This window comes from Moschus berezovskii, chromosome 27 (genome assembly GCF_049115385.1).
Source record: "Moschus berezovskii isolate FMDL1 chromosome 27, NW_MosBer_1.0, whole genome shotgun sequence".
Lineage (NCBI taxonomy): Eukaryota > Metazoa > Chordata > Mammalia > Artiodactyla > Moschidae > Moschus > Moschus berezovskii.
In genome coordinates, this window is record NC_142486.1 from 40,191,348 (window position 1) to 40,212,597 (window position 21,250).

General features: G+C 59.7%; 1 protein-coding gene across 2 annotated transcripts; it reads right to left on the reverse strand.

Annotated features, from left to right (window-relative positions):
* Positions 1 to 202: 202 nt before the first annotated feature.
* Positions 203 to 20,369, reverse strand: KCTD5 (potassium channel tetramerization domain containing 5). Of its 2 annotated transcripts, XM_055409270.2 has the most exons (7): positions 19,875 to 20,369; positions 10,873 to 10,981; positions 10,203 to 10,294; positions 8,507 to 8,602; positions 6,658 to 6,783; positions 4,420 to 4,478; positions 203 to 1,710 (listed from the first exon to the last, which is right to left on the reverse strand). In XM_055409270.2, exons 1-6 carry the CDS (start codon positions 20,124 to 20,126, stop codon positions 4,434 to 4,436), a joined length of 720 nt encoding a protein of 239 aa, XP_055265245.1. In that variant the 5' UTR covers positions 20,127 to 20,369; the 3' UTR covers positions 203 to 1,710; positions 4,420 to 4,433. The 2 variants fall into 2 exon arrangements, with proteins under 2 accessions (XP_055265245.1, XP_055265246.1); XM_055409271.2 differs by lacking the exon at positions 4,420 to 4,478.
* Between the last annotated feature and the right edge of the window lie 881 nt (positions 20,370 to 21,250).

A 21,250-nucleotide genomic window follows, 5' to 3' on the forward strand; every position in this document is an offset into this window, starting at 1 on the left:
ACACTTGACTCAGTGAGGCATCGGCACTTTTTAAACGATTCCACAAGAGCCAGGTGAGGCTGCGGGGGCTGGCCTGGCCGTGAGGGGCAGTGGCCGGACTAGACAGGGACCCAGGAAGCCAGCGGAGCTGCCATGAGCTCAAGGCGGTGCTTCTGCGGCAGCGGCTCTTCCGTGCGCTTTAAGACACTGACAGCAGTTCTGCTCAGTCATAAATACACAATTTTATTTGCTATTTTCAGGGGAAACTTAGGCATTAAACTGTAAGCTGATAAAATACGGATACCTAAAAAAGTACAAAAGTATAAATATCCCCTTAGAATAAATTTTAGTGAATTAAGTCTTAATATCTTTAAATTAAAAAAAAAAAAAAGAACAAACCACAAGCCTATCTATTATATCAAGGTCACAAATCAAACGACGCGAAGCAGTCAGCGGCGCCCCGCGGTGTCCCCGAGGCTCCGCGGGGAGGGCGGGTCTCGGGGCCGAGTGTGCCCTATGGAAAGGTCAGTGTGAAGCCAAACGCTGAACCACGCACAACAGACCTTACAAAAGGAGGTAAGTTCTAGTGCTGGAGAACTTGGTTCATCAGGTAATATTGGCAAAGGAGAAGAGGGGCAGGCGAGAAGCCTCCGGCAGCGTCTGGAGCCAGGCAGGTTGGCACCCAGATGGGATGGAGGCATGGGTCCCCGACCCACTGGGGAAGGTCAGCTCTCAAAGCGTGTGGACAGCCGTCCTCAAAGGGATCCAATCCGGCAGCTCCAGCGTCAGGCGGGGGCAGGCCCGTGCAGGTTCCTCCCCAGCGCCCCAGAAATGTCAGAGAACTGCATAGTTACATGAGAGCATGAGCCGGCAGAGGGGGGATCCGTGTGCGCTGTAAACACCCGACTTCCAGCGTGGCTGGAGCCTCAGCTCCGGGAGCCCCCGCCCCGCCCTCCAGCCCAGGTGAGAGCAAGGCACTGAGGGGCGCCAGCTGCCCCCGCGCCCCCGGGCGGTCAGATGAGGCAAACTCGTCCCTCCCTTTAAATGACGAGACAGGTCCCCGAAAAGGCAGCAGCACTTTCAGGCGTCTCGAGGAAGTGAAAGCACTGGTAGTCTGTCCATAGTGGGAAAGAAAGGACGCCACGGTCTCTTGTCCGCAAACTACAAACGGAGAAGCCTAGGTTGGCCCGGCCAGGTCAGGCCCGAGAAGTAGTGAACACATGGAGGCCAGGAGAGACCACCAAGCTGTAACGTCTGGGAGGCACAGCAGACCCACCTGCCCCAAGGACCAGGGTGGCCAGCGGGCACCCAGAGCCTGGGCACCGTGCCCGCCTCCTACCAGCGAGGCCCAGGCTCTGTTACAGGCTGTTTACATAGCACCAAGAACGCGGCCCTCGACACGACCTCCGGGATGTGAGGGCCCGTTAGGAGCCCCGCCTTCAGGAGCCTCGCCTTGGGCCCGAGTGGAGGTACCCACAGAGGTGCCCACCCAGCAGGAGCCGCCTGCGAGCAGCAATGCCCGACTTGGACAGCTGGTCCCGTCTCTCACCACCCACCTCAGAGGCAAAAAAAGCATTCACACCCAGATCTCTAGAAATATTGTCAAAAGCAGGTTTCTTCTCACGGCCAAGCTTCCTCGACATGGCGGATCATTGCATTTTGGGAAAAGGTAAAACTTCTCTTCAGCTTCAACACTGTTCCTCACATCCTCGAACCCCGTTCTTGCAAAATCTGAAAATGCCAAAGGCAGACAGTGAGGACTCAGGCCGTGAACAGAAAGGCAGCGTTGCGGGCTGTGGCCCGGGAAGCAATGGACGCATGGAGGCTGCGGGAAACCACCGAGTGACCCCACGCCCAGAGCAGTTGCAGGCCTGTCCCCACGGCGCCTCCGGGCCTGCCTGAGACTCACCGGCGTGGCCCCAGGGGACAACTCCTCACTGAGGCCCAGAGGACCCCAGCCGCATCTCCCTCAATGGCCTCCCAAGGGCGGGAGGCTCCCCACTCCCAAGGGTGCCAGCGGCCACCTGGCGGTTAACTGCCCCCAAACCTTGATTTTTCCTCCAGTCCAGCTTGGTCCAGGTGGAAGACACAGGTGTGCGACCAGGGCCCCCACCCAACTGGCCCTCTGTCTCCTTCCATGCCCCACTGCAGACCTCAGCCCTCCACCTGGGCCCCAAGGCCTGCCCTGTCACCCCCACGGCCACACACTGCCTGGTGAAGTCTCGTCTGTAACCAGACACCCGGCCTGGGGGGCCGGCTCCCTCCTTGTAACCAGACAGGACTCTGGGACACACCCCTGACCCCAGGTACCAGGACAGGATGGCCACTATCCAGCCAGGCTGACCCAGACCAGGCCAGAGCGGTAAGATGACCTTCCCGCGACCTCACTGGCAACGAAAGAGGCCTCCTGGGGGCACTTTCCACTTGAGTTTCAGAGCTGAGAGAGAAAGCCCTGAGGAGAGGTGCTGAGCCCTGGATCCCCCGAGCTCGGGCGCGCCTGAGAGGGCGAGCTCACATGGAGGCCAGTCAGGTGAGGCCCTGCGGGCACGGGCAGACTTCAGTCTCGAGGCCAGCGGCTCCCCACCAGCACAGCCGCCCGGAGCCAGGCGGAAAGCCTATCACGTCCCGCAGGCATGTTCCAGTGACTCATGAGAAGTTCAAGCTGTCCAGCCCACCCTGACAGTCCCCGACTGCCGCGGCGACCAATGGCTCTGGGCCTCCAGGCCGCCCTCCTGCCCTGCCCACCACTGGCCGCCTGGGAGGCACACCTTCCACCAGGCTGGTGGGCAACGGGCTGAGGGCCCTTCCTCAGGCTGGACAGGGCAGGCCCCCAAGTTGGATTCGCTTGCTCACTGGGAAAGGCCTGGACGGGGACATGGCCTGAGGACAAGACCCAGGGTGATCTCAGGAGGGTCTGTGGCCCTGGCCTGTGGCAGTCTGCAGGAAAAGCTGTGAGAGGGCAGGCCTGTGAGGGGGGGCTGCGAGTTTCCCACTCCATGGAGTCCAGCAGGGCAGCAGGCGTCTGAGCTCACAGGACGGAGACATGGGAAGGTCGAGCAGGCTGGGAGTGAGGGACCGTGCAGGAGGGAGCAGCCCGCTGTAGCTGGAGCCCCAGCACTGTCTGCACACGAGGGCGGAGACCCTGCTCAGGAGCTGTGGCGGGCACAGCCCGTCTATCTGGACGGGCTCTCACCTCAGCCACCGCTGGCAAGAAGGCCTGAGCTGGCTCACGGGCACAGAGCAGGTAGAGCCCGGTACGCGGCAGGGCCCCCAAGGGCCGGGGCCGCTCCAGGTCCAGGGCAGCACCCCCAGTGGTCCACGCCCAGAGTCAGGGTCTCCTGCCGGCACACGCGACAGCTGTAACAGGGGTAGTGCTGAAAGAAGCCACGCCCTGCTCCGGGAGGCTGGCTCCTCTGCGCTCCCGCACCCCCACCGCGGTTCACCTCCGGCGGGGCTGAGGCTGAGCTGAGCCCAAAGGGGCGGCCACTCCAAGCTGAGACGGGCCCCACCCGCAAACTGCACGCCTGACTCCAGGCTGAGAAGAGGGAAGTGAGACCCTGCCGTGATTTCTTCGGTGAAACGAGTGTCATGGCCGTCACAGCTGACGGTCATCGCACCCATTCCCCGTGTCCCTTCTCTGTATCCACGTGGACGCTGGAAAGTTTAAAACAACAGCTGGAGCCCGCGTTTCACCAGCCCAGACCAGGCCCTGCAGACGTTGCTCAAAGGGCCAGGCGGCAGACACCGCACGATTTCCGGGTCAAGAGGTACACCGAGGATATTATGTACTCGTACAACCACCAGAAAAACCACCACTAACAATGAAGAAGCCATTCCTGGCCCGTGCCCTCAGACCAGACCTCAAGGCTCGGGGGACCCCGGGCAACACCTGCCCCCAGCCCCTCTGAGCTCCACCTCCACTGGCCATGCAAAGGGGCAGGCCTGGTGCTCCCTGCTGACTGGGTTCTGGCCGGGGCCTAACGAGCAGTGGGGCTGAGCGGCACCCCAGGATCTCCCGACGGGAGACCAACCGGAGGGTCGGCACAGATCCGTGTCCACCAGCAAGCCTCATGAGGTGCGGGGAGCAGGGCGTCAGGGCCCACCCTCCGAGGCACAAGACTGACTCCTCAGTCCTGAGCCAGGGGGTGGCTGGGACAAGGTGGGGAGACCGTGAGGCTGGGGCCGTGTGTCCCCAGGAGGCACAGGCCCGAGGCCCGGCTGCACCCCCAGGCAGACACACACAGCGCCCCGAGGCCCCAGCGATGGTCCCACCCCCACGCGGGCCTCCTCCGGGGGACAGACAGCCCCGCTCCCAGACAGGTCGGCACTGGTACTGAGCACGGAAGAATCTCTGTCAACTACAGGTGCGGGACAGACACGGCAGGGGGCGGGGTCACGGAGGCGAAGGTGCGTGGTCAGTCTCGAGGGCGGCAGGCTCACCGTGACATTTACACTTAATCTGAGTCACTGTCACCAGGACCCGTATCCTCGTCGTCACTCTGGCTCGGCACGCAGCGGGCGGCAGGGAGGAGAAGAAGAGAGGGCGCGTCAGTGCGGGCGGGGTGGGGCGGGGCAGGGGCGCCCCCCCAGACGGGCCAGACTCCTCGGAGCAGCCATGCTGGCCACAGCAGAGCGAGCTGCGTTGTCCCTGGGCCCCGAGGCTGCAGAGTTCTCCTTCCCTCCACGTTGTGAAGCACTGGGCCAGGTCCAGAGCCTGGCCGTTACCCTCAGCTCCTGGGAGGCCATGACCTCCAGGACACACCAGAGTCTGACCGCGTGATGGGGGTGGGGTCAGTTGGCCGGGGGCTGGAGACTGCAATCAGGCACATGGGTGATCAATCACTGATCCATGGATCAATCATGTCTACCTAACCAAGCCCTGTAGACTAGCTGGACACAGAGATTGGGGGTGAATCCCTGGGGGCAGGGCCCCGCATCTCAAGGGGCACCTCTGTGTGTGAACTCCAGTGGGCCCACTTCATGGCCTCCACCCTACACCCGCTCCGAGCTTCCCGTGCACGTAATGACAGGCAGTGAGCTCCGAGTGCCGCAGCAGTGCCTGACCCGGGCACATGGGCCCCTTGTCCGGCTGCCCCACCCCTGCTCTCTCGGGTTACTTCCCCGGAGATGCGTGTGTGGGGGAGGCCAGCCCAGGGAGCTGCAGCCCAGGGAGGGGCCACTGTGATGGGGCCCTTGGAGCTCATGGCACTGCTTCCCCCAGGCCACGCACAGGCTCTGCCGAAGACATCCCACAGGGCGCCCATGGCTTCCCACAGCTCCGAAGCCCCCTCAGCTACTGCCCCCATTTAGAAGCCGCTGTGGTGACCACACTCCAGGACCAGGTGTTTCTGGAGAGAGAAACAGGGCCGCACTTCCACTGGCAAAGGGATCTGGGGTCACGCCCGGCGCTCTGGCGGCACAGACGCGTCCTTCCGCAGCTGAAAACCACCTGAGGGAGATGAGCCGGGTGGTTGCCTGGGGAGCTTGGCTACGCTAATTTTTCAAGTTCAGAAATAAAAGCTGCTAAAAATAGACAACTTACAAAGAGCCCTGCAAACGCTCAGGGAGACAAGGCTCCTTTGGAAGCTGGGGCTCTGGAGAGGTGGCCTGACTCCAAGCCCCACCCCAGGCAAGGCACCAGCACCCCTCACCTCCGGACCCCGGTGAAGCCCTGGCGAGGAGGCGCCTGCAGCCCTGGAGGAGGAGGGGGACGGCTACCACGGACTGTGGACATGGTGACTCTGCGGTCCATCCCGAGCCTATGCCTCCAAGAAGACCCTGAAAGGCTCATGGCAACAGTTCTAGGCCTGGAGCAGATGGGATGTCCCCGGTCAAGCGTGTGGGGAAGGCCAGGGAGCCCCAGTTTAACGCCATCAGGTAAAGCCCTCCCGACTCGGGCCTTTCCCACACCCCTCAGAGCACCTCTGACAGCCGCCCGAGCCTCCCCAAGGGCCATCTGTGGGCCTGGCCTCATGGGCTGGCTGCCACAAAGCCTTGGGCCCCTCGAGCCGGCTGCAGGGTCGTCCAGGCACCGCTTGGCCTGCAGGTTCAGAAGTCCTGCCCATGCCAATGCTGGACTCTGCATGAACAGACACATCTGGAGTCCTGATCCAGGGACAAGCCCAGAAGACATGCCCTTAGAACTTGTTGCCTCCAGGCAAGGGTAGCAACCACCCCCTGCCCGTTTTCACCCTGACCGCACTTGAGCTGCTCTGGGGAGAAGTGCCTGATGGCCCACAGGGAGAGGCCAGTGCCAGGCCGAGACCGCACTCCGTGGAGTCGAAGAATCACACACCCACCAGATCTGCTCCGTCTACCCCCACACCGGGGATGGAGGCCCTGCCCTCCAGCCTCAACATCCTGTCCCCAGGAAAACATCACGGAGAAGTGCAGCCCCCACCAAGGAGGGCACTGTCAGGAGCAGGCCTGTGGGCAGGGGCGGTGAGGGCGGGGGCCTGGGTGTCCAGCGACCCCACGCCCAGGACCCAGGGACATCTGTACCCTCTGTTCCCAAGTTTCGCTTCCGACACACCTGGGGAGTGTGAGGGACGACAGAGCAGACGCACAGGGTGAGCGGGTGGCCGGGAAGCCCGCGAGGCTGCAGCGCAGGGATGACGGTGAGCGGTGACGCAGGAAGGAGGGAGCCTGCCCCGTGGGAGGCGGGCACGGCGCACCCACCTTGGCCTTCTCGCTGGGCTCGCTGGCGGGGCCGTGTGGCGAGTTGTGCAGCTCCTTGGAGACCACACACAGGAACTCGGCCTGGTCCTCACTGCCATAGTTGTAAGAGGAGCCGATGCTGACCAGCTGGGGGAGAAAGGGCCAGTGGGACGTGGGTTGAGAGCTGCCCCCCAGCTCAGGACCAGACCATCGGGAAGGAAGCCTTTGGAGACACCTAGTTGAAGAAGCTAGGGACAGGGTTCAGTCGAGAGACTTTTTATGAACTTACTGAAAACACAGTCTCCAGACATCTGGGCTCAGGCTCAGATGAACATGCACGCACACATACGCGCACACACACACACAAGTCATGCGGGATAGGCCTCCTGTGCCACGTGTCCAGCTCCTCTCGGGGGTCCTGGCTGGCCCACAGGGGACGAGCAGTGACCGGCGAGGGGAGCATGGCGCTGGAGCCGGTGCCGAGCAGGCAGGGCGCTGGGGGACCTCTCAGAGCCGGGCCCAGGAGCAGGAGAGGCCACAGTGCTCTGCCCTGTCTGTGAGCATGGGCCACAGCACACTCGAGGGTGAGCCCCCCAGGGAAGCCAGGACTGCTGCTTCCTTGCTCCGGGGTTGCTGACCGAGGAGCGGCCGAGGAGGGCCGAGCCGGCACCTTTCGTGACGATTCACAGGGGTACCAAGAACAGTGTAATTATTTCACCTTAACCAGGAAAGATGCCTGGAGCCCTGTAATTTCTCCCTTGGGTAGTCTGTTCCAGGGGATGCTCTCAGGAGCCAGAGGGGCCAGCGGGGTCATGGGGCTGTGAGGTCAAACGTTGGAATCTCAGCCTGAGACACAGGCACAGGGACACTGAGCTTGTGGGGGCGCCGCCCACTCACAGAACACCCTGGCCGTGGGCAAAGACCACAAGGTAACAGGCTGCAGGCCCCTGGGATGAGGGGCAGCAGGCCTGCGGGACTGTCAGGGCGCCTTGGACGGGGAGGCCAGTGGGTGGGAGGAAGAGACTCAGCTCTCGCCCCTTCTCCCTGTGGTCCTGGCCAGGGCGCTGCTGAGGAAGCAAGTGGCTGGGTCAGACCAGAGTCAGCAGCGCTGCTCAGTTACAGGGAGGATGGGGCAGGAGCCCACCGGGCAGCCCCCCAGGAAGGTCCCCGGTGCCTACAGCAGCACCAACAGCCTGGGGGCCGAGGCGGACACAGGCCAGGGGGCGGGGGGTGGAGGACACACACACACAGATATACACACACACACACCCCTATATACACCAGGACGGACACACACACACACACGCGTACACACACGTAGGTATACATACACATGGGCACATACATACAAGCACACATGTATATATACACAGACACACAAAACACGCAGACACACGCATGCACACACACGTATATATACAAGGACACAGATGTGTGCGCACACACATGTACACACACGGGTACGTGCACAATCACACACACAGAAGCACACACATGTATATACTCAGGGACACACACACGCGTATACACACACAAATACACGCACATACGTAGAGATGCCACAGAGAAGCCCAGGGAACAGTCGTACCACAAAGAAAAGACTGGACGAGGAAAGAGAACTGCGGAGCGAAGACCGGGCAGTGGGGCCCTCAGACCAGCCCCTGCCGCCCCAGCCCCACGCCCATGACGACCCAGCCTGGGCTGGCATAGGCTGCTGCTAGTGAGAGGCGCGGGGGACACGGGGGACCAAGGTTCCCGGAACCGCAGGCTGCCCAACACCTCATTCGTTCCCGGGGCCCACTGCCCTGAGCACCGGGCAGGGCCCTGGTCATCAGAAGCTTCACCGCCCTGCGGGCTCAGAGGCCTTTACCTGCTCAAACTTCCAGCCATCGGACATGGTGGAGACCATCTGCGTGAGCTCCTCCTCTTGACACTGCAGGACACGGTACACATGCTTCGCCGGCGCCTGCACGAGCAGACACGGGTGAGTGTTCCCGCCTGCGGCCAAGCCGGGAGAGGCCTGGGGCCCCGCGGAGGCCAGCCCAGGTCGCGATGCCCACAGGAACCCCAAAGGCATCCACAAAGCAGAACAAACATGCTGGAACAGCTACCGTCTTCTGCTTCCCCCTCCGCCTCCAAAAATATTTCTATTTCTAAATTCCAAAATAAAATGAGTCATGTTCCTGAAACCCCAAGAGCACCTGTGGCTGGATGAGAACACACAAGGGCAGCCCTGCCTGCGCCCTGGGGAGCCTCACCAAGTGTCTGACCCCAGCGGCAGTGCCAGGCAAGATCGGCCTGGGCCCCGTCCCCGGAAGACAGCGCTCAGCCAAGCATGCGGCTCGGACAGGAGCCCATGGGCCTTCAGGAGCCCGTGGGACTTCCCATCTACGCATCCCCACCCCAAATTCCACCCAGCTCTGCTCCCAGCCCAGGCCGTATGGCCAGAGCTTTGCCCTGATGCCATCCCAGGGACGGGGTTGCAGCCCCAGTGCTCCAGTCCCCACACAGCTCAAGAGCCTTCACCCAGGACACATGGAGGGTGCTGAGTGCTGCCCTGCCCGTGGGGGCTTCGCCCACGTCCCCACGGGGTGGGGGGTACGACGGCATGGGCACAGAGGGCCGGCCCACTCATGGGCTTTGTCTCCGAGGGGGCTGGCAGTGGGTAGTGAGGCTGCACACTGGCCAGAGATGACTGCGGAGCCTCTGGCTGTGTCACCTGCCCTCCCCCGGCCCCTGACCAGCCACCTGGAGTGGCCGATGGTCAGCAAGCTCTTCAGGGAGGCCGCGAGTGCCAGCCCGGGGCCTGCAAGCCCCCTGGGGGAAGCCCGGCTTGGGAGGAGGTGGTAGGGCAGTGAGAGGGCAGAGACGCTTAGTCAGGAACACCGGCTCTCAGGGAAAGCGCGTACAGTGGCCCCAGTTGGGGGCCCGGGCAGGGGCTGCATTCTGCAGCCCCTACAGAGCCTGGCACCACGACAGGACCACTGCCGAGACCCTCAGGTGCCTGCCTCAGGGAAGGTGCCAGACAGCTGCCTCAAAACGCGCTAGCCCAACAGGCAGCGGAGTGCCCACGTCAGCTCCAGCACCGCTGACCATGGCCAAGTGCAAACAGGTCCCACATGGACTCCATGCCCTTGGGATGGAGTCAGCATCAAGAGCTGTCCACTGAGCCCTTCCTTCCCGATCATAGCCAAGCCCGCTCTGCCTACACCCCCACCCCCGTCCCCATCAGCACCAGCCCACTGCTGGCTCCCCCAGGCTCCCCGCCAGTCTTCCAAATGGGCCCAGGACATGGCCACCACAGGACCTTCGCACTTGTGGAGCTCTGCCTGCAACGCCCGCCCCGAGACGGCTACACACACAGGCCCAGGCCCACAGTGGCCTCTCGCTTGTCCTCCGCCCCTCCTCGCCGGCCAGGGCGCCAGCTGGCAGGCACTATAAGGGGCGCCCAGAGGGCAAGGCAGGGTACCAGGACAGCTCCAGAGGAACTGGTCAGCCAGGAGAAGGGAGCTAGCCACGTCGCCAAGCAGGCCTTGGAAGGTTCTGGTGCCAGTCACCCATCTCACCTGTGATGTTCTGCTATCTCGCTCTCTAATTTTGTCCTTGACGAGTTTTATTAGTGAGGTGATATTGTAGAATTCCGCTTCCTCCAATACCCCTGGGATAAGGAAAAATAACTGATTTCCACCAGATCAAATAAATGCTGTGTCTCTGCCCCTGCCCCGCAGTGAACCCAAGGCCCAGGCACATGTGAAACAGACAAAACACACGTGCATGCACTAAACAGATGCTTCAGAAAAAGATGCAGACAGGTGGTTGCAGGAGCAAGATGGGCCAGAATGAAGGAGGGAGTGGGCGCAGCTCAACAAGCATAACGGGGCCAAACCCTGGGCTCTCAGGACACCTGGCTCCAACTCAGGAGCCGGAGCACAGCCAGCGTCTGTAGATGCAGGGAGAACGCAGAGCAGGCGGCCGGGCTGCCCCGGAGGGGAGCAGACCCAGGGTGGCCGATCCCGTGGACCCTGGGAGGGGTGTGGCCCCCAGGTCATGTCAGCCAGGACCCCAGAGAGCAGCAGGCCTTGGGCCAGAGCCACCCACCCCGAAGGACAGGGAGTGAGCGAGCCGCAGCCCCCAGCGGGCAGGCTGGGCCTGAGAGGAGCATCTGCTCTCGGGAGGGAGCTGGGGAAGGAGCAGGACTGGAGGGCCCCACCGCCTGCCCCACCCCCTGCAACTCACCTTCCTCTGCCAGGTCTTTGTTAATGACCAGCTTCCCGTGTCTCAGGTAGTTCAGCACGGGCCCAAAGTAGGTGGGGTCTCTGTCGATTAAGTAGGCACCTGTCTCGTCCTGCAGAGAGCGGGAGACCAGCTGAGCCCAGACAACAGGGCAGTTTTTGGCCACCAGGTCACGGCCAGAGGGGTCTCACCCATGACCGGGGGCATCAGTGCTCATGTGCCTCAGGGGACCCCAAGCAGCGGCGCCTGCCTCAGTCACCTGCAGCTGCTGGCCCTGACCCGTCTCCACTGCAGATGAAGCGAGCCTCAGCTCTGTGGCGCCAAGATGACCACCACTCAGGGACAGGGGGCCACGCACAAGACCTCTCTGCTCAGCTCCCAGGACTCCTGAGGCAGGTTCACCTTTCTCTCAGTCAGGCCCGCCCCCTAGTGACCCCACACTCTCCCCAGGACAGCGGCTAATGGCCTCAGAGACATGGGCCGTCCTGCTCATTTTGGGGCTCCTCCCTGGGCAGGACTGCAGTGGGGTCCCAGGCTCAGGGAACAGAGCTTCCCTGTGAGTGACCACCGAGAATGCCTCCCCAACAGGTGGCGGTTCCCAGGGCCTGTCTTCAGAAGGCGCCCCTCCACACCTGGTGGGCCCTGCTTCCCCGCAGGGCCAGGGTCTTTCTGATCCCTCACTGCCTGCAGCGGGTCTTCGGGGAAGGCTCAGCGGCCATCCAGGCGTGGCCGAGGGAGGTGGACACACACGCCCTGGCACAGGGGAGGCTGCGGTCCCCACACGGTGGGAGTGCCAGCACAGAGGCCTGTGGCAGCCCTCGGTGCACAGGCAGGGCAGGGTCTGTGCAAAGGACAAGAGTCTGGGGTCCACAGAAGGCCACGGCCCCACCTCTGCCAGGACACTGTGTCCACTGCTTTCTGGTCTGCTGAGTGCAACCTGGCCCAGGCTGCCGTCCAGCAGGGCTGCTGGCAGGATGGGGGACTGAGCGGCTCCTCCCCACACAGGAGCCTCCTTCCCTCTGCACCTGGACCAACGGCCTCAGGACTCCGCTGAGACAAGAAGGTGCCTCGTAAGTCAGGAAGCGTCAGGCTGTCCTCTCTGTAAAGAAGGTGCCTGCCGGGATGAGGCTGAGGTCCCAGAGGCAAGAGCCACGGAGAATGCAGGGGCAGCTGATGAGCCGAGTCCCCAGCGCAGCGTCAGGGTGCTCACAGTAGGAGGCAGTACAGTAGAGCCCCCGAACCTCCTGGACGTGGTGAGCCCGTGGGTGCCAGAGCCACTCTCAACGTGCTGTGCAAGGGCCCCCTTCTCCCTCGTAAGCATCAGATCCTGGAATTTCGTGGAGTAAACCTCGAGGCCTCAAGGGTTTTCCCTCGAGTCCATGAGGAGGAAAGGCGACCTCTAGGATGGACCAGGAGGCATGAGGACGTGCGCCTCCCGCGTACTTCTACCGTTTTCTATCTCAACCTCCTCTGCACCAGAGCACAGCCTCCCGGAGCTGGGCACACGCACCAGTTCCCCGGGGTCCCAGGACCCACTGCCTGAGCTGGCCTCCAGGGGACAGGGCCAGCCAGAATGGCCTTCAGGGGAGTCCCTGACACCCCACGCATCTCCCCTGCAGCGTCAACAGCTAGGGCGGGACACTCAGTCCAGCGGCTGCCACGCTGGCCCTGCGCCCCCTCTGAGGAGGGAAACCCCTCACCTGGCCCTGGAAGTGCAGGCCCCGGGCACCCTGAGACGCTGCAGGGAAGCGGCCACCTCCTGGCAGCGATGGGCCCGCCTCTCCAGGACCTGAGGAGGCTTCTCTGCGGCCTCCTCATAGACCCCACACAACTCTCAGGCCGTCTCTCTGCGAGCACCTGTTCTGATCGGAAGGAATTCCTGAAGAAACAAGGTTGAGACTCCAGAGTCAGGACGGGCCAAGCAGCAGTGTGGGGGAACAGTGTTCACTCTACAAGGTGCATGGGCCCCCCAGTTCCACTGGGCTTTATCTTGGGCCCCCTCCCAGAAGACTGCACATGCTCACTTGAGGCGCACAGGCAGGAACACGGCAGAAACCGCGCCCCCAGCACTGAGCCCATGCTGGAGCCCACGCTGCTGGAGCGTGTCTGCGCCGGTGAGGGCGGCCATGACCCGGACCGGGACTAGGCCCTGGGCCCTCACGCTGTTTGTGTGTAAGCAGCCCCAGAGCATCCAGCCTAAAGCAGAAACAAAGAAAAACACAGAGCACAGAAAAAGAGAAGACCCCTGCGTCCCAAATTCAGCAGCTTCGGGCTCACTTGAGCCACAGGACAGGGAGGGCCGTCTAGTTGGCAGCGGGGGAATGGCGCCCTGCGCCGGCTCATGCGAGGATGAGCTCGTGACGTGTGCCTGGCCTGGCCAGCCGGACAACAGGCAGGAAGACTCGAGATCTCTCTCCTGCCCTCAGTTTATATAACAAGCCTGTGTCACATTCATATAGTGGTGAGGCTTGAAGCTTTAATTTTTTTGTAAAAGAGCCAGAATTCAGATTGCTTGCTCAACAAACCCTTTTTTTTCATTGACTCTCCCCTCTTCTCACTGAGTTAGCGTTTGACCTACTTCTGCAGTGCCGGCTGTTAAATATACATCCACCTAAAGGCACAGAAGAGAGAACTGCTGAACTCGGTCATGGATATTCAACAGAGGCCACACATACCAGGCGCCTCTCGCTGTCTGTACTCTTGCTCCCTGCCCGGGCTGAGCTGTGGGCTCCAGAGAACAGTGAGCCTGGGCCTTGGGCCACAGAGGCAACGCCCCGGCCACGGCCAGGAGTGCCCGGCCCGTGTCCCTCCTCTGGAGAAGCCCACGCCACAGGCACCCAGGGGACCCCTGACCTGCAGTCAGAGGAGGGAGGCAGGGAGGGGGATCCCGCTGGGAGACCCCGTGCACCCCCACCCCAGTCCCTAGTGCTGGTTAGGAGGGAGCGCGCCTGCCCACCTGTGCCCGGCCCGCACCGTGGGTCAGAGCAGGCGGCCGCCCAGGCAGAGGGCCATAAAAAGGAAAAGGGCCATAAGGGACGAGGGTGGAGAAGCCGGGCCCTCAGGCGAGACTGTAAACAGAGACGAATCCCATTACCAACTCACTGTGCCCAGCTCCCCTCAACCACCTTCCCAACTGCAGCAGCCACACCAGGAAACAGAACAGGACCGCGGCTGTTGGAAGAGAAACGCGTGGCTGCTGGAGGCTAGAAGTTAAGGGGGTTGAGTGTCCCCAGCTAAATGCAAGGTGTGCTGTCAAAATTCCCCATCTAAGATCTAAACGCCAAAGTGTGGAGTTACCTGTGCACAAACAGGTGCAATCAACAGAATCAGAAAGATGCTTCACTCTGAAATGATCCGTTTAAGGGATTCCGTGTCACTTAAAACCTTCACCTCTGCCCTCTTTTCTCTTGCTTTCTATGGTTTGGCACGTCCCTGACCTAGAAGAGGCCTGAGACATCACCAGTTCCAAATGAGGTGGAGGCCAGAGAGCAGAGGCCCGTGTGGGCAGCGGCCTCGCTGATGAGTGTGGGAGAGCTGGCGGCCCTGACAGCACACCGCCCTGTGACCGTGGAGGGGTGCCCCCACGGCACACGCAGGGAACGAAGGGGAAGCAAGGCCCTGGGCTCCTGACCACAGGGCGCCTTGCAGTCCCAGCATGTGGCTCAGGAACAGAATCTAGGGTGACACCCACGACTCCAATGAAGCTCACTCAGACGCAAACCACAGGGTGTGTGACAGGACCCCCACACAAGGCTCCTGGTTCTTCTCTTAGAACCAGCGTGTTCCCAATCCACCAGGGGGTGGGGGATATGGGGAATCACACCAAGCTCCCTGAACAAGCAGAGATGGCTCAGATGGAGAGCGGGAGAGAGAGGGAGGGCAGAGAGCGCGCGAGCAACCAAGAGGTCAACCTGAGATGGAAACAGGCAGGAACCCTGGGAGAGAAGCACCCGCAGACAGGGCCTAGGGTCCCTGGCACAAAGCTCCCCAGCGGCTCTGCCAGCCTGGAGGCAAGGCCCCCTCAGGCCCGGAGTCTCCGGTCCCCTGGATGCCAGTCACAGCGGGCAGGCAGGACACTGCAGCCAAGATGCCCACTGCAGGCTCACGCCACACCCGTTGCTCCTGAGGCCCCCACAGCACCGCCCTACTGGCTCCCGGCAGCCTCTGTTCTCTGAGCGTGGCCCTGGAGCTGGTGCAGAGTTCACCCTCCCTTCTTGACGGGCTGAAGGGCAGGCACACGGCTCCTCTGCACCCTCGCCCAACCCCCCATCCTCGCCGAGGCCTGCCTGCTTCTCCCGTACTGCTGTGAGAAGCCTGTCTTGGTCTATTCAGCAGCAGAGGGGCTCCAGAGCCAGCCCCAGCCGAGCATGACTTGCAAAGCCGGCCAGGAGCCTGGATGCCCAGCCTGAGGACACCAGAGCCCCCTGGAATGGACCCCAGTAAGAGACGCAGGGCACACAGCCTCTCTGAGGCCAGGAGCCCGTCCCAGACGCACACAGCCCAGAGGAGCTGCGCCCTGCAGGCTGGAGGGCATCACGTTCCCTGTGAGCAGGGTGTGCCCCTCCCCCATGGCACAGCCCCAATGCCCAGAGCTGGGAATGGACCACCAGGGCCTGTCCTGAGAACTGGCAGCTTGGGAGGCCTGCAGGGGGGTCTGCAGGGCCCAGCGCCCACCCCCCACCACGGGGCTGGCCCAGCAGCCGGGGCTCCCTGCCAGCGGCATGAGGTTTGTGCGCGTGAGTGAGCATGTGTAAGTGACAAACGGGAACAAAAAACAAGCTCCAAGGGTGAGAAAACAGCATTCTTGGGACATTCTTTCTAAAAACAAAGTGTGGAGGCAAATAAAGCCCAGGGATGCCATCTCTATTTCCTGCGCTGATGCAGCGTGGGGCACCCGGAGCGGGAGCTGACGCCCGCATCCCTGGTCCTCAAACTCCCCTGGGACTCAGAGAGGTCCGGAACCGCCCCACATCAGGGTAGGTTGGGTTGTGGGTGGAGTCAAAGTCAGGCCTGGGTCTAAATGGGCCACTGTGAAAAACACCCCGCAGCCCACCAACACTAGAACACAATGTGCTAGGCGCTCTGCACGCTGGGGAGAGCTACCCAGCGGAGGCCAGGGGGGCGCCCCATGCTCGAGGTGGCCTGTGGGCTCCCTGACTGCACAGACTGTGCCCTGGGTACCAGGCAGAGTCGGCACGTTTAAAGATGGTTGGCCCAGTGACTGCGGTCCTCGGGCACCTCCGGAAAGCAGCCGAGCGCAGTCACCCCAGGGGAACGCGGCCATGGCCAAGCCCCGGGGGCCGGCGTCTCTATGCTTTCATACAACTCTGTCTACAAAACAGGCAGGTGGACCACAGCTTTCTGACCCTGCTGGAAACCGAGGCCAGTCACTGTCCCGTTGGCCAAGAGTGAGTGAAGCCCGCCCGAGCCACCAGCAGAAAAAGGAACTGCTCTGCAGCAGACAACCACTTCCTCCTGGCCACCCTCGGACGGCTGGTGGACAAGTCCGCTGGCCCGAAGCAGCTCTCCCCTAGAAATAAGCCCTTTCTCAGGATGTCCCTGCTCTGATGCGTGGGCTGGTCAGGGCCGAGGGGCCTTGTGAAGAGATAACCACGGCATCCTCAGCAAGTGAGCCCCCCTCCTTGCACTGGAGCACCCGCCGCCAGGGGCCTGAGCCAGGTCCAGGGCCAGGGCTGAGGACGCGCTTGGAACTCAAGCAAAGTGTGAGATGACACGCACAGCCCCTGGGGACTCCCCTCCTGCCTCACACCAGCACCCCAGCCCTCTCGGTGGAGCTACGACGCTCACAGCCTTTCACCTCTGACTTAGCCACATAGAACATAATCTGCCGTTTCACTCTAAGTAATCCCCACTTCTGCCAAGCGGCTTAAAAGATAGTCCTTCCACCCACACCCCCGTCACTTAGCCCTGTCTGTGAAACTCCTTTCACTATCGTTCTAATCCTGAAACTCTAGCCAACACCTGGGGGTCAGCACAGGCCAAGACCTGTGTGGGATACAGCATGTCATCAGAACACCCTGACGGCCCACCCCTCAAAGACCCACCTGATGCCCCGGCACCTGCAGCCCCAAAACTAGGACAAGGGCCCTGCTGAAGGGCAAAGGTTGATGAGAAACGCAGTTTTCTCCAGACTTGGCTCAGCAGCAGAGGATGAATCCCCTCCCCTGCAAGCCCTATTTAATCTGAGTGGTTTCCAAACACCAAGTAGTATTTCCTGTTTCCCTTTAATTCCTAAAGCATCTCCCCACCGAAGCAGGAACAGACTTAACTCTGAACAAACTCAAACCTGTTTTCAACAATGCCACCGGGCCAGGAACTGTGGACTAGAGAGACAGCCCAAGTGAATCACATGCTGGGTATTTACACAGCACTTCCGGGAAGAGGTGCCACACCTGGCCCGTCCCTGATGGAAGAGGGCAGAGAAAAATGGCCCAGGACAGCAGATAAACAGAGGCCAAAATGTAGGGCGCAGCCCCAGCCCTGCTGGGGAAGCACCAGGAGGAAGTGAGAACTCACACTGGGGCTAACTGCAGAGAGAACGTCACGGCCGCCGGGGGCCCAGGTCAGAACAGCAGGCGAGAGGGCACAGTGAGCAGTGGGGCCCAGCGGCAGCCTGGCTCCCAGTGCCCCTAACCACCTGGCTGTCCACTGTTGAACGAAGCACTCCTCCAGAGAAATATCCTGATACCACCTTTCCCACTGGGCTTCCCGACAGAGGTCCTGCCAGACATTCTGTGTTTAATAGCAAGCTCTAGGTACTCTCCCAGCAAACTCCAAACCCATCAGGCTCCTGAAAGATTCCAGCCTTCGATGTCTGGGAACTCCTCCCCATTAAGTCTCCCCACCCAAACACGACCCAAGCACTACTCTGCAAGGCCAAGTGCTCAATAAACACGAGAAATATGCCCAGCAGGAAATCTTCCAGTAGGTGCATCCAGCCCTGTGAATATCTTTGAGGTGTGCGCCCATCAATCTTAACTATGAGGTCAGGGCTTGGAGATTTTTACACGTGAATCAACATCCTGTTTTCTCTTCCATTACAAAACTGCTAACATCCCACTATTCCAAACGCGCCCCTTTCCCTCCACCCACAACCTCAGGCTCTTTACTCAGGATTTCGTTATCAAGGAGTGAATCTCTGGGACATTCTTTCATCAGAACCAAAGTGGGGAAAACTGAGGAGAATGAGTACCTTATACATTTTCTCATTTGAAGTAGAACACTCTACTACCATGACTAAAGGGAATTAGCATTACTCTTTCTGGCAAGTTCACATCTGTGGCTAAAACTAACTCACAGTTACTATCAACCCTTTCATGAGACAGAAACCGTATATGCTGCATTACCTTCATATTCTGAATTCCACCTTTACAAATAGATCAAAAAGAGCAGCTATAACACAGATATAATTTATACTCTGATAAATTACCCGCTGCAAAAAACTACTATACAGTAAAGTATAATTGTTTAAAGTAGTTTTGAGATATTAAAGTGAAGGGATGAACTGACTTAACAGGCGAACTATAGTTAATCAGCCCTGAATCAACCGTCTCAGTGCTGAAGAGACAGCACTGCCTCAGGACAACCCAATGGACAAGAGTGATGTCAAAATGGACTCAGCATACAAACCAGAAAGGCTCAAGTAGAAATGCAAGTGAATGACCACTAAGGCTCACTACTTAAACAGTAAAACATACACCCACACTATAAAAGGAAAATCACAGCTAACAAAAGCCTATTTCTATCCTGGGGATGACTGTCATTTTCTGGGAGGTCAATTCTCTGAGAGCAGAGAGCTTGGTCAAATGCACAATGGAAACAGCTGGGCAGCTGCAGGGGAGGGTGTGGGGGGGGGCAGTGGGAAGCTGAGAGCTGGCAGCCCAAACTCTGATTTCTACCCACGACTGGTAGTTTTGTGGTAACTTGAGCTCTCCTTTCCTGATCATAAGGTCATGCCACACTGAGGATGGTCTTGGTCAGGCTTTGCATCCTGAAGCAGATCTGAATCTTTCTGAGAAGGCTATGCCTGGCAAATGCTGGGCTGGCAAGGCTCCAAGCCAAGTGCAATTATGTAGGCTCAAGTGAAAGACACAGGAAAGTTAGAATAAGACTTGTGAACTAGGAAAAATATAGCTAAAAACTGTTCTTCCAAGTGCCTTTTCTGAGTGTCAACGCTGTTCAGCTCAAGGCAGTCTCCAGGCACACAAATCTTGTAAATATAATCATCACAATAGTTTCTGCACAACCGTAGGAGCATTTAATCTGATGAAAGACAACAGGCAAACCAACCTAGAGATTCCTATCCTTCGGAGAGGGCACTAAAAAACCTAGGTTACTGAGAAAAAAGAGTGAAAAAAATTTCCTATCTAGCCTTTCCTTAACACTCCTAAACCATCCCTTAACATGAGCAACCTTCCTTCTGAAAAAGCACTCTATGGACGGCACTTTCTCGGAGTGCTGAGTGGGTGCGTGTTGCGGCTGAAAACCATGGAGCGCCAACTCTCTAAATGCAAGTCACTGGGAAAGAGAGGCCACCCGTGTAAACCCCCACACCAACGTTAAGTCAAGCGTCTGGAACTTGAGAAGACGAGAACACCGGGGCTCTCAGATTCCAGAGCCAGTAAGTACACGGAACGGAGAAGAGAAGGTGTTCGCACCAGGGGCCAAAGAATCTAGAGAGGAAAGAAAGTAGATCCACAGTAGTCTGGGGTCTGGAAAACCTCCTTCACAGAATAGCAGAGAGGGCGAGACAGAGAGACACCCCGAGGCGGACGGGCCGGGGATCCTTTAGGGTGGTGGGCGCCAGGGCGCCATCCTCTCCTTCCCCAGCCCGAGAAAAGGAGTCGCCGACCTGGGTCAAGCTGGTGACGGAGAACGCGGGGCTCGGAGCCGAGGCGGATCTCCTCAGCGTGGGGCAGGGGACGTGCGGCGGGCCGCTGACAAGGGCGACCCGAACCCTCCTGACTGGCCCGCGCGGCCCTCACCTTGTCCGAGTCCAGGTCGGGGTCGGCCTGGCACAAACGGTACAGGAAGGATTTCGGATCCCGGCACAGCGTCTGCCGAGTGGTGAGGAAGTAGGTGCCGCCGACGTTGAGCCGGACCCACTTAGACACGCTGCCGGGACGCTGGGCCAAAGCGCCGAGTCCCGCGCTGCAGCGCCGGCACAGGCCGCCCCCCAGCCCCGCCCCGAGGGCGCCCGGGGCCGGCGGCAGCAGCTCGCAGTGATTCTCCGCCATGATCCCAGCAAGCCCCGCCACAGCTCCTCGCCACCGGAAGCGTCCGGTCTTTAATACAGTCCTCCGAGCTCTGTCCCGCCCACGGGTCCGCCTTCGTAAAGCGCCCACCCTGGCGTCACGCGAGGCGGAAGTTCCGGTCCGGAAAAGCGGCCGGCCGTACCCTCTTCCGGCCGGAGCCCGGCGCAGCGTGGTCCGCTAACGCCGACTTGGGCGAGCCGCGGTGGAGCCGGGTGTCGGGCTCGAGAGGGGTTCGCCAGCCTCCGCCGGGGGCGTGCCATGCCTGGACGCCCTGTTCTCGGGCCTGAGTCTTGGTCGCCCGACCACGCCCGACCCGCGTCCCGGCCAAAGGAAGAGCTACGTCAGCGAGCGTCTACACTCTACATGCGTTTTTATTACAAGACTACCGAGCATACGTGGAAAATTCATCATCCGGTAACTACATCTAAAGCACAAATATTTGGGAAAAAAAAGAATAAACAGATTCATTAAATTATGATATGATTAAATCATCGACCAAATAGAAAATTTATATAATAAAGCCAGAAAAACAAAGTTGTAAAATATAGTTTACAATAATTATTCACATTCAAGGCTGTACATCCATACATACAACAACGTGGCCCCGAACATGAATTCAATCCACATAATTCATATATTAGATTTAAATAACACAGACTGAACTAGAGGCCAACAATAGGCAGCAAATAACCTTATATAAGAATAAAAATACAAAAGTGTATATCCTAATATCATTGCATTATTTGTTTTCATAAGTTCTTTTTTTAATTTTTGCTTTGCCTGTACATCACAGTTACAGCTACAGACCAGGTAGAGAATATTACACGTTATAACTGACTGCCACCAACCTGAAAGACAGCTAACATACTACTGATTCATCCTATTTTGTGTTGTTAAGGAACAGCTACAGCAGCTCTAAATATTGCAGAAATTTGATTTTGTCAAGGTCCAATCAAACATTACGATAGAGGCTTTTCATCAGCAAAATGAACCCCTATTCATAGTCATTCAGCCAGATGCGTTAGACTAGGGTGGATTACACAGCTAAAAAAGTTTGCCTTTTGTAAAAAGTTCTCTGTACATAGTTTGGTATTTCTTCGTAGTGA

Excerpts from the sequence above, each read along its gene's own strand:
- KCTD5 (XM_055409270.2), bottom strand. The coding sequence starts at position 20,126 with ATGGCGGAGAATCACTGCGAGCTGCTGCCGCCGGCCCCGGGCGCCCTC. Across the intron at positions 10,982-19,874 it reads CCGACCTGGACTCGGACAAG|GACGAGACAGGTGCCTACTT; the intron begins GTGAGGGCCGCG and ends CGCTCTCTGCAG. Across the intron at positions 10,295-10,872 it reads CAAAGACCTGGCAGAGGAAG|GGGTATTGGAGGAAGCGGAA; the intron begins GTGAGTTGCAGG and ends TCCTTATCCCAG.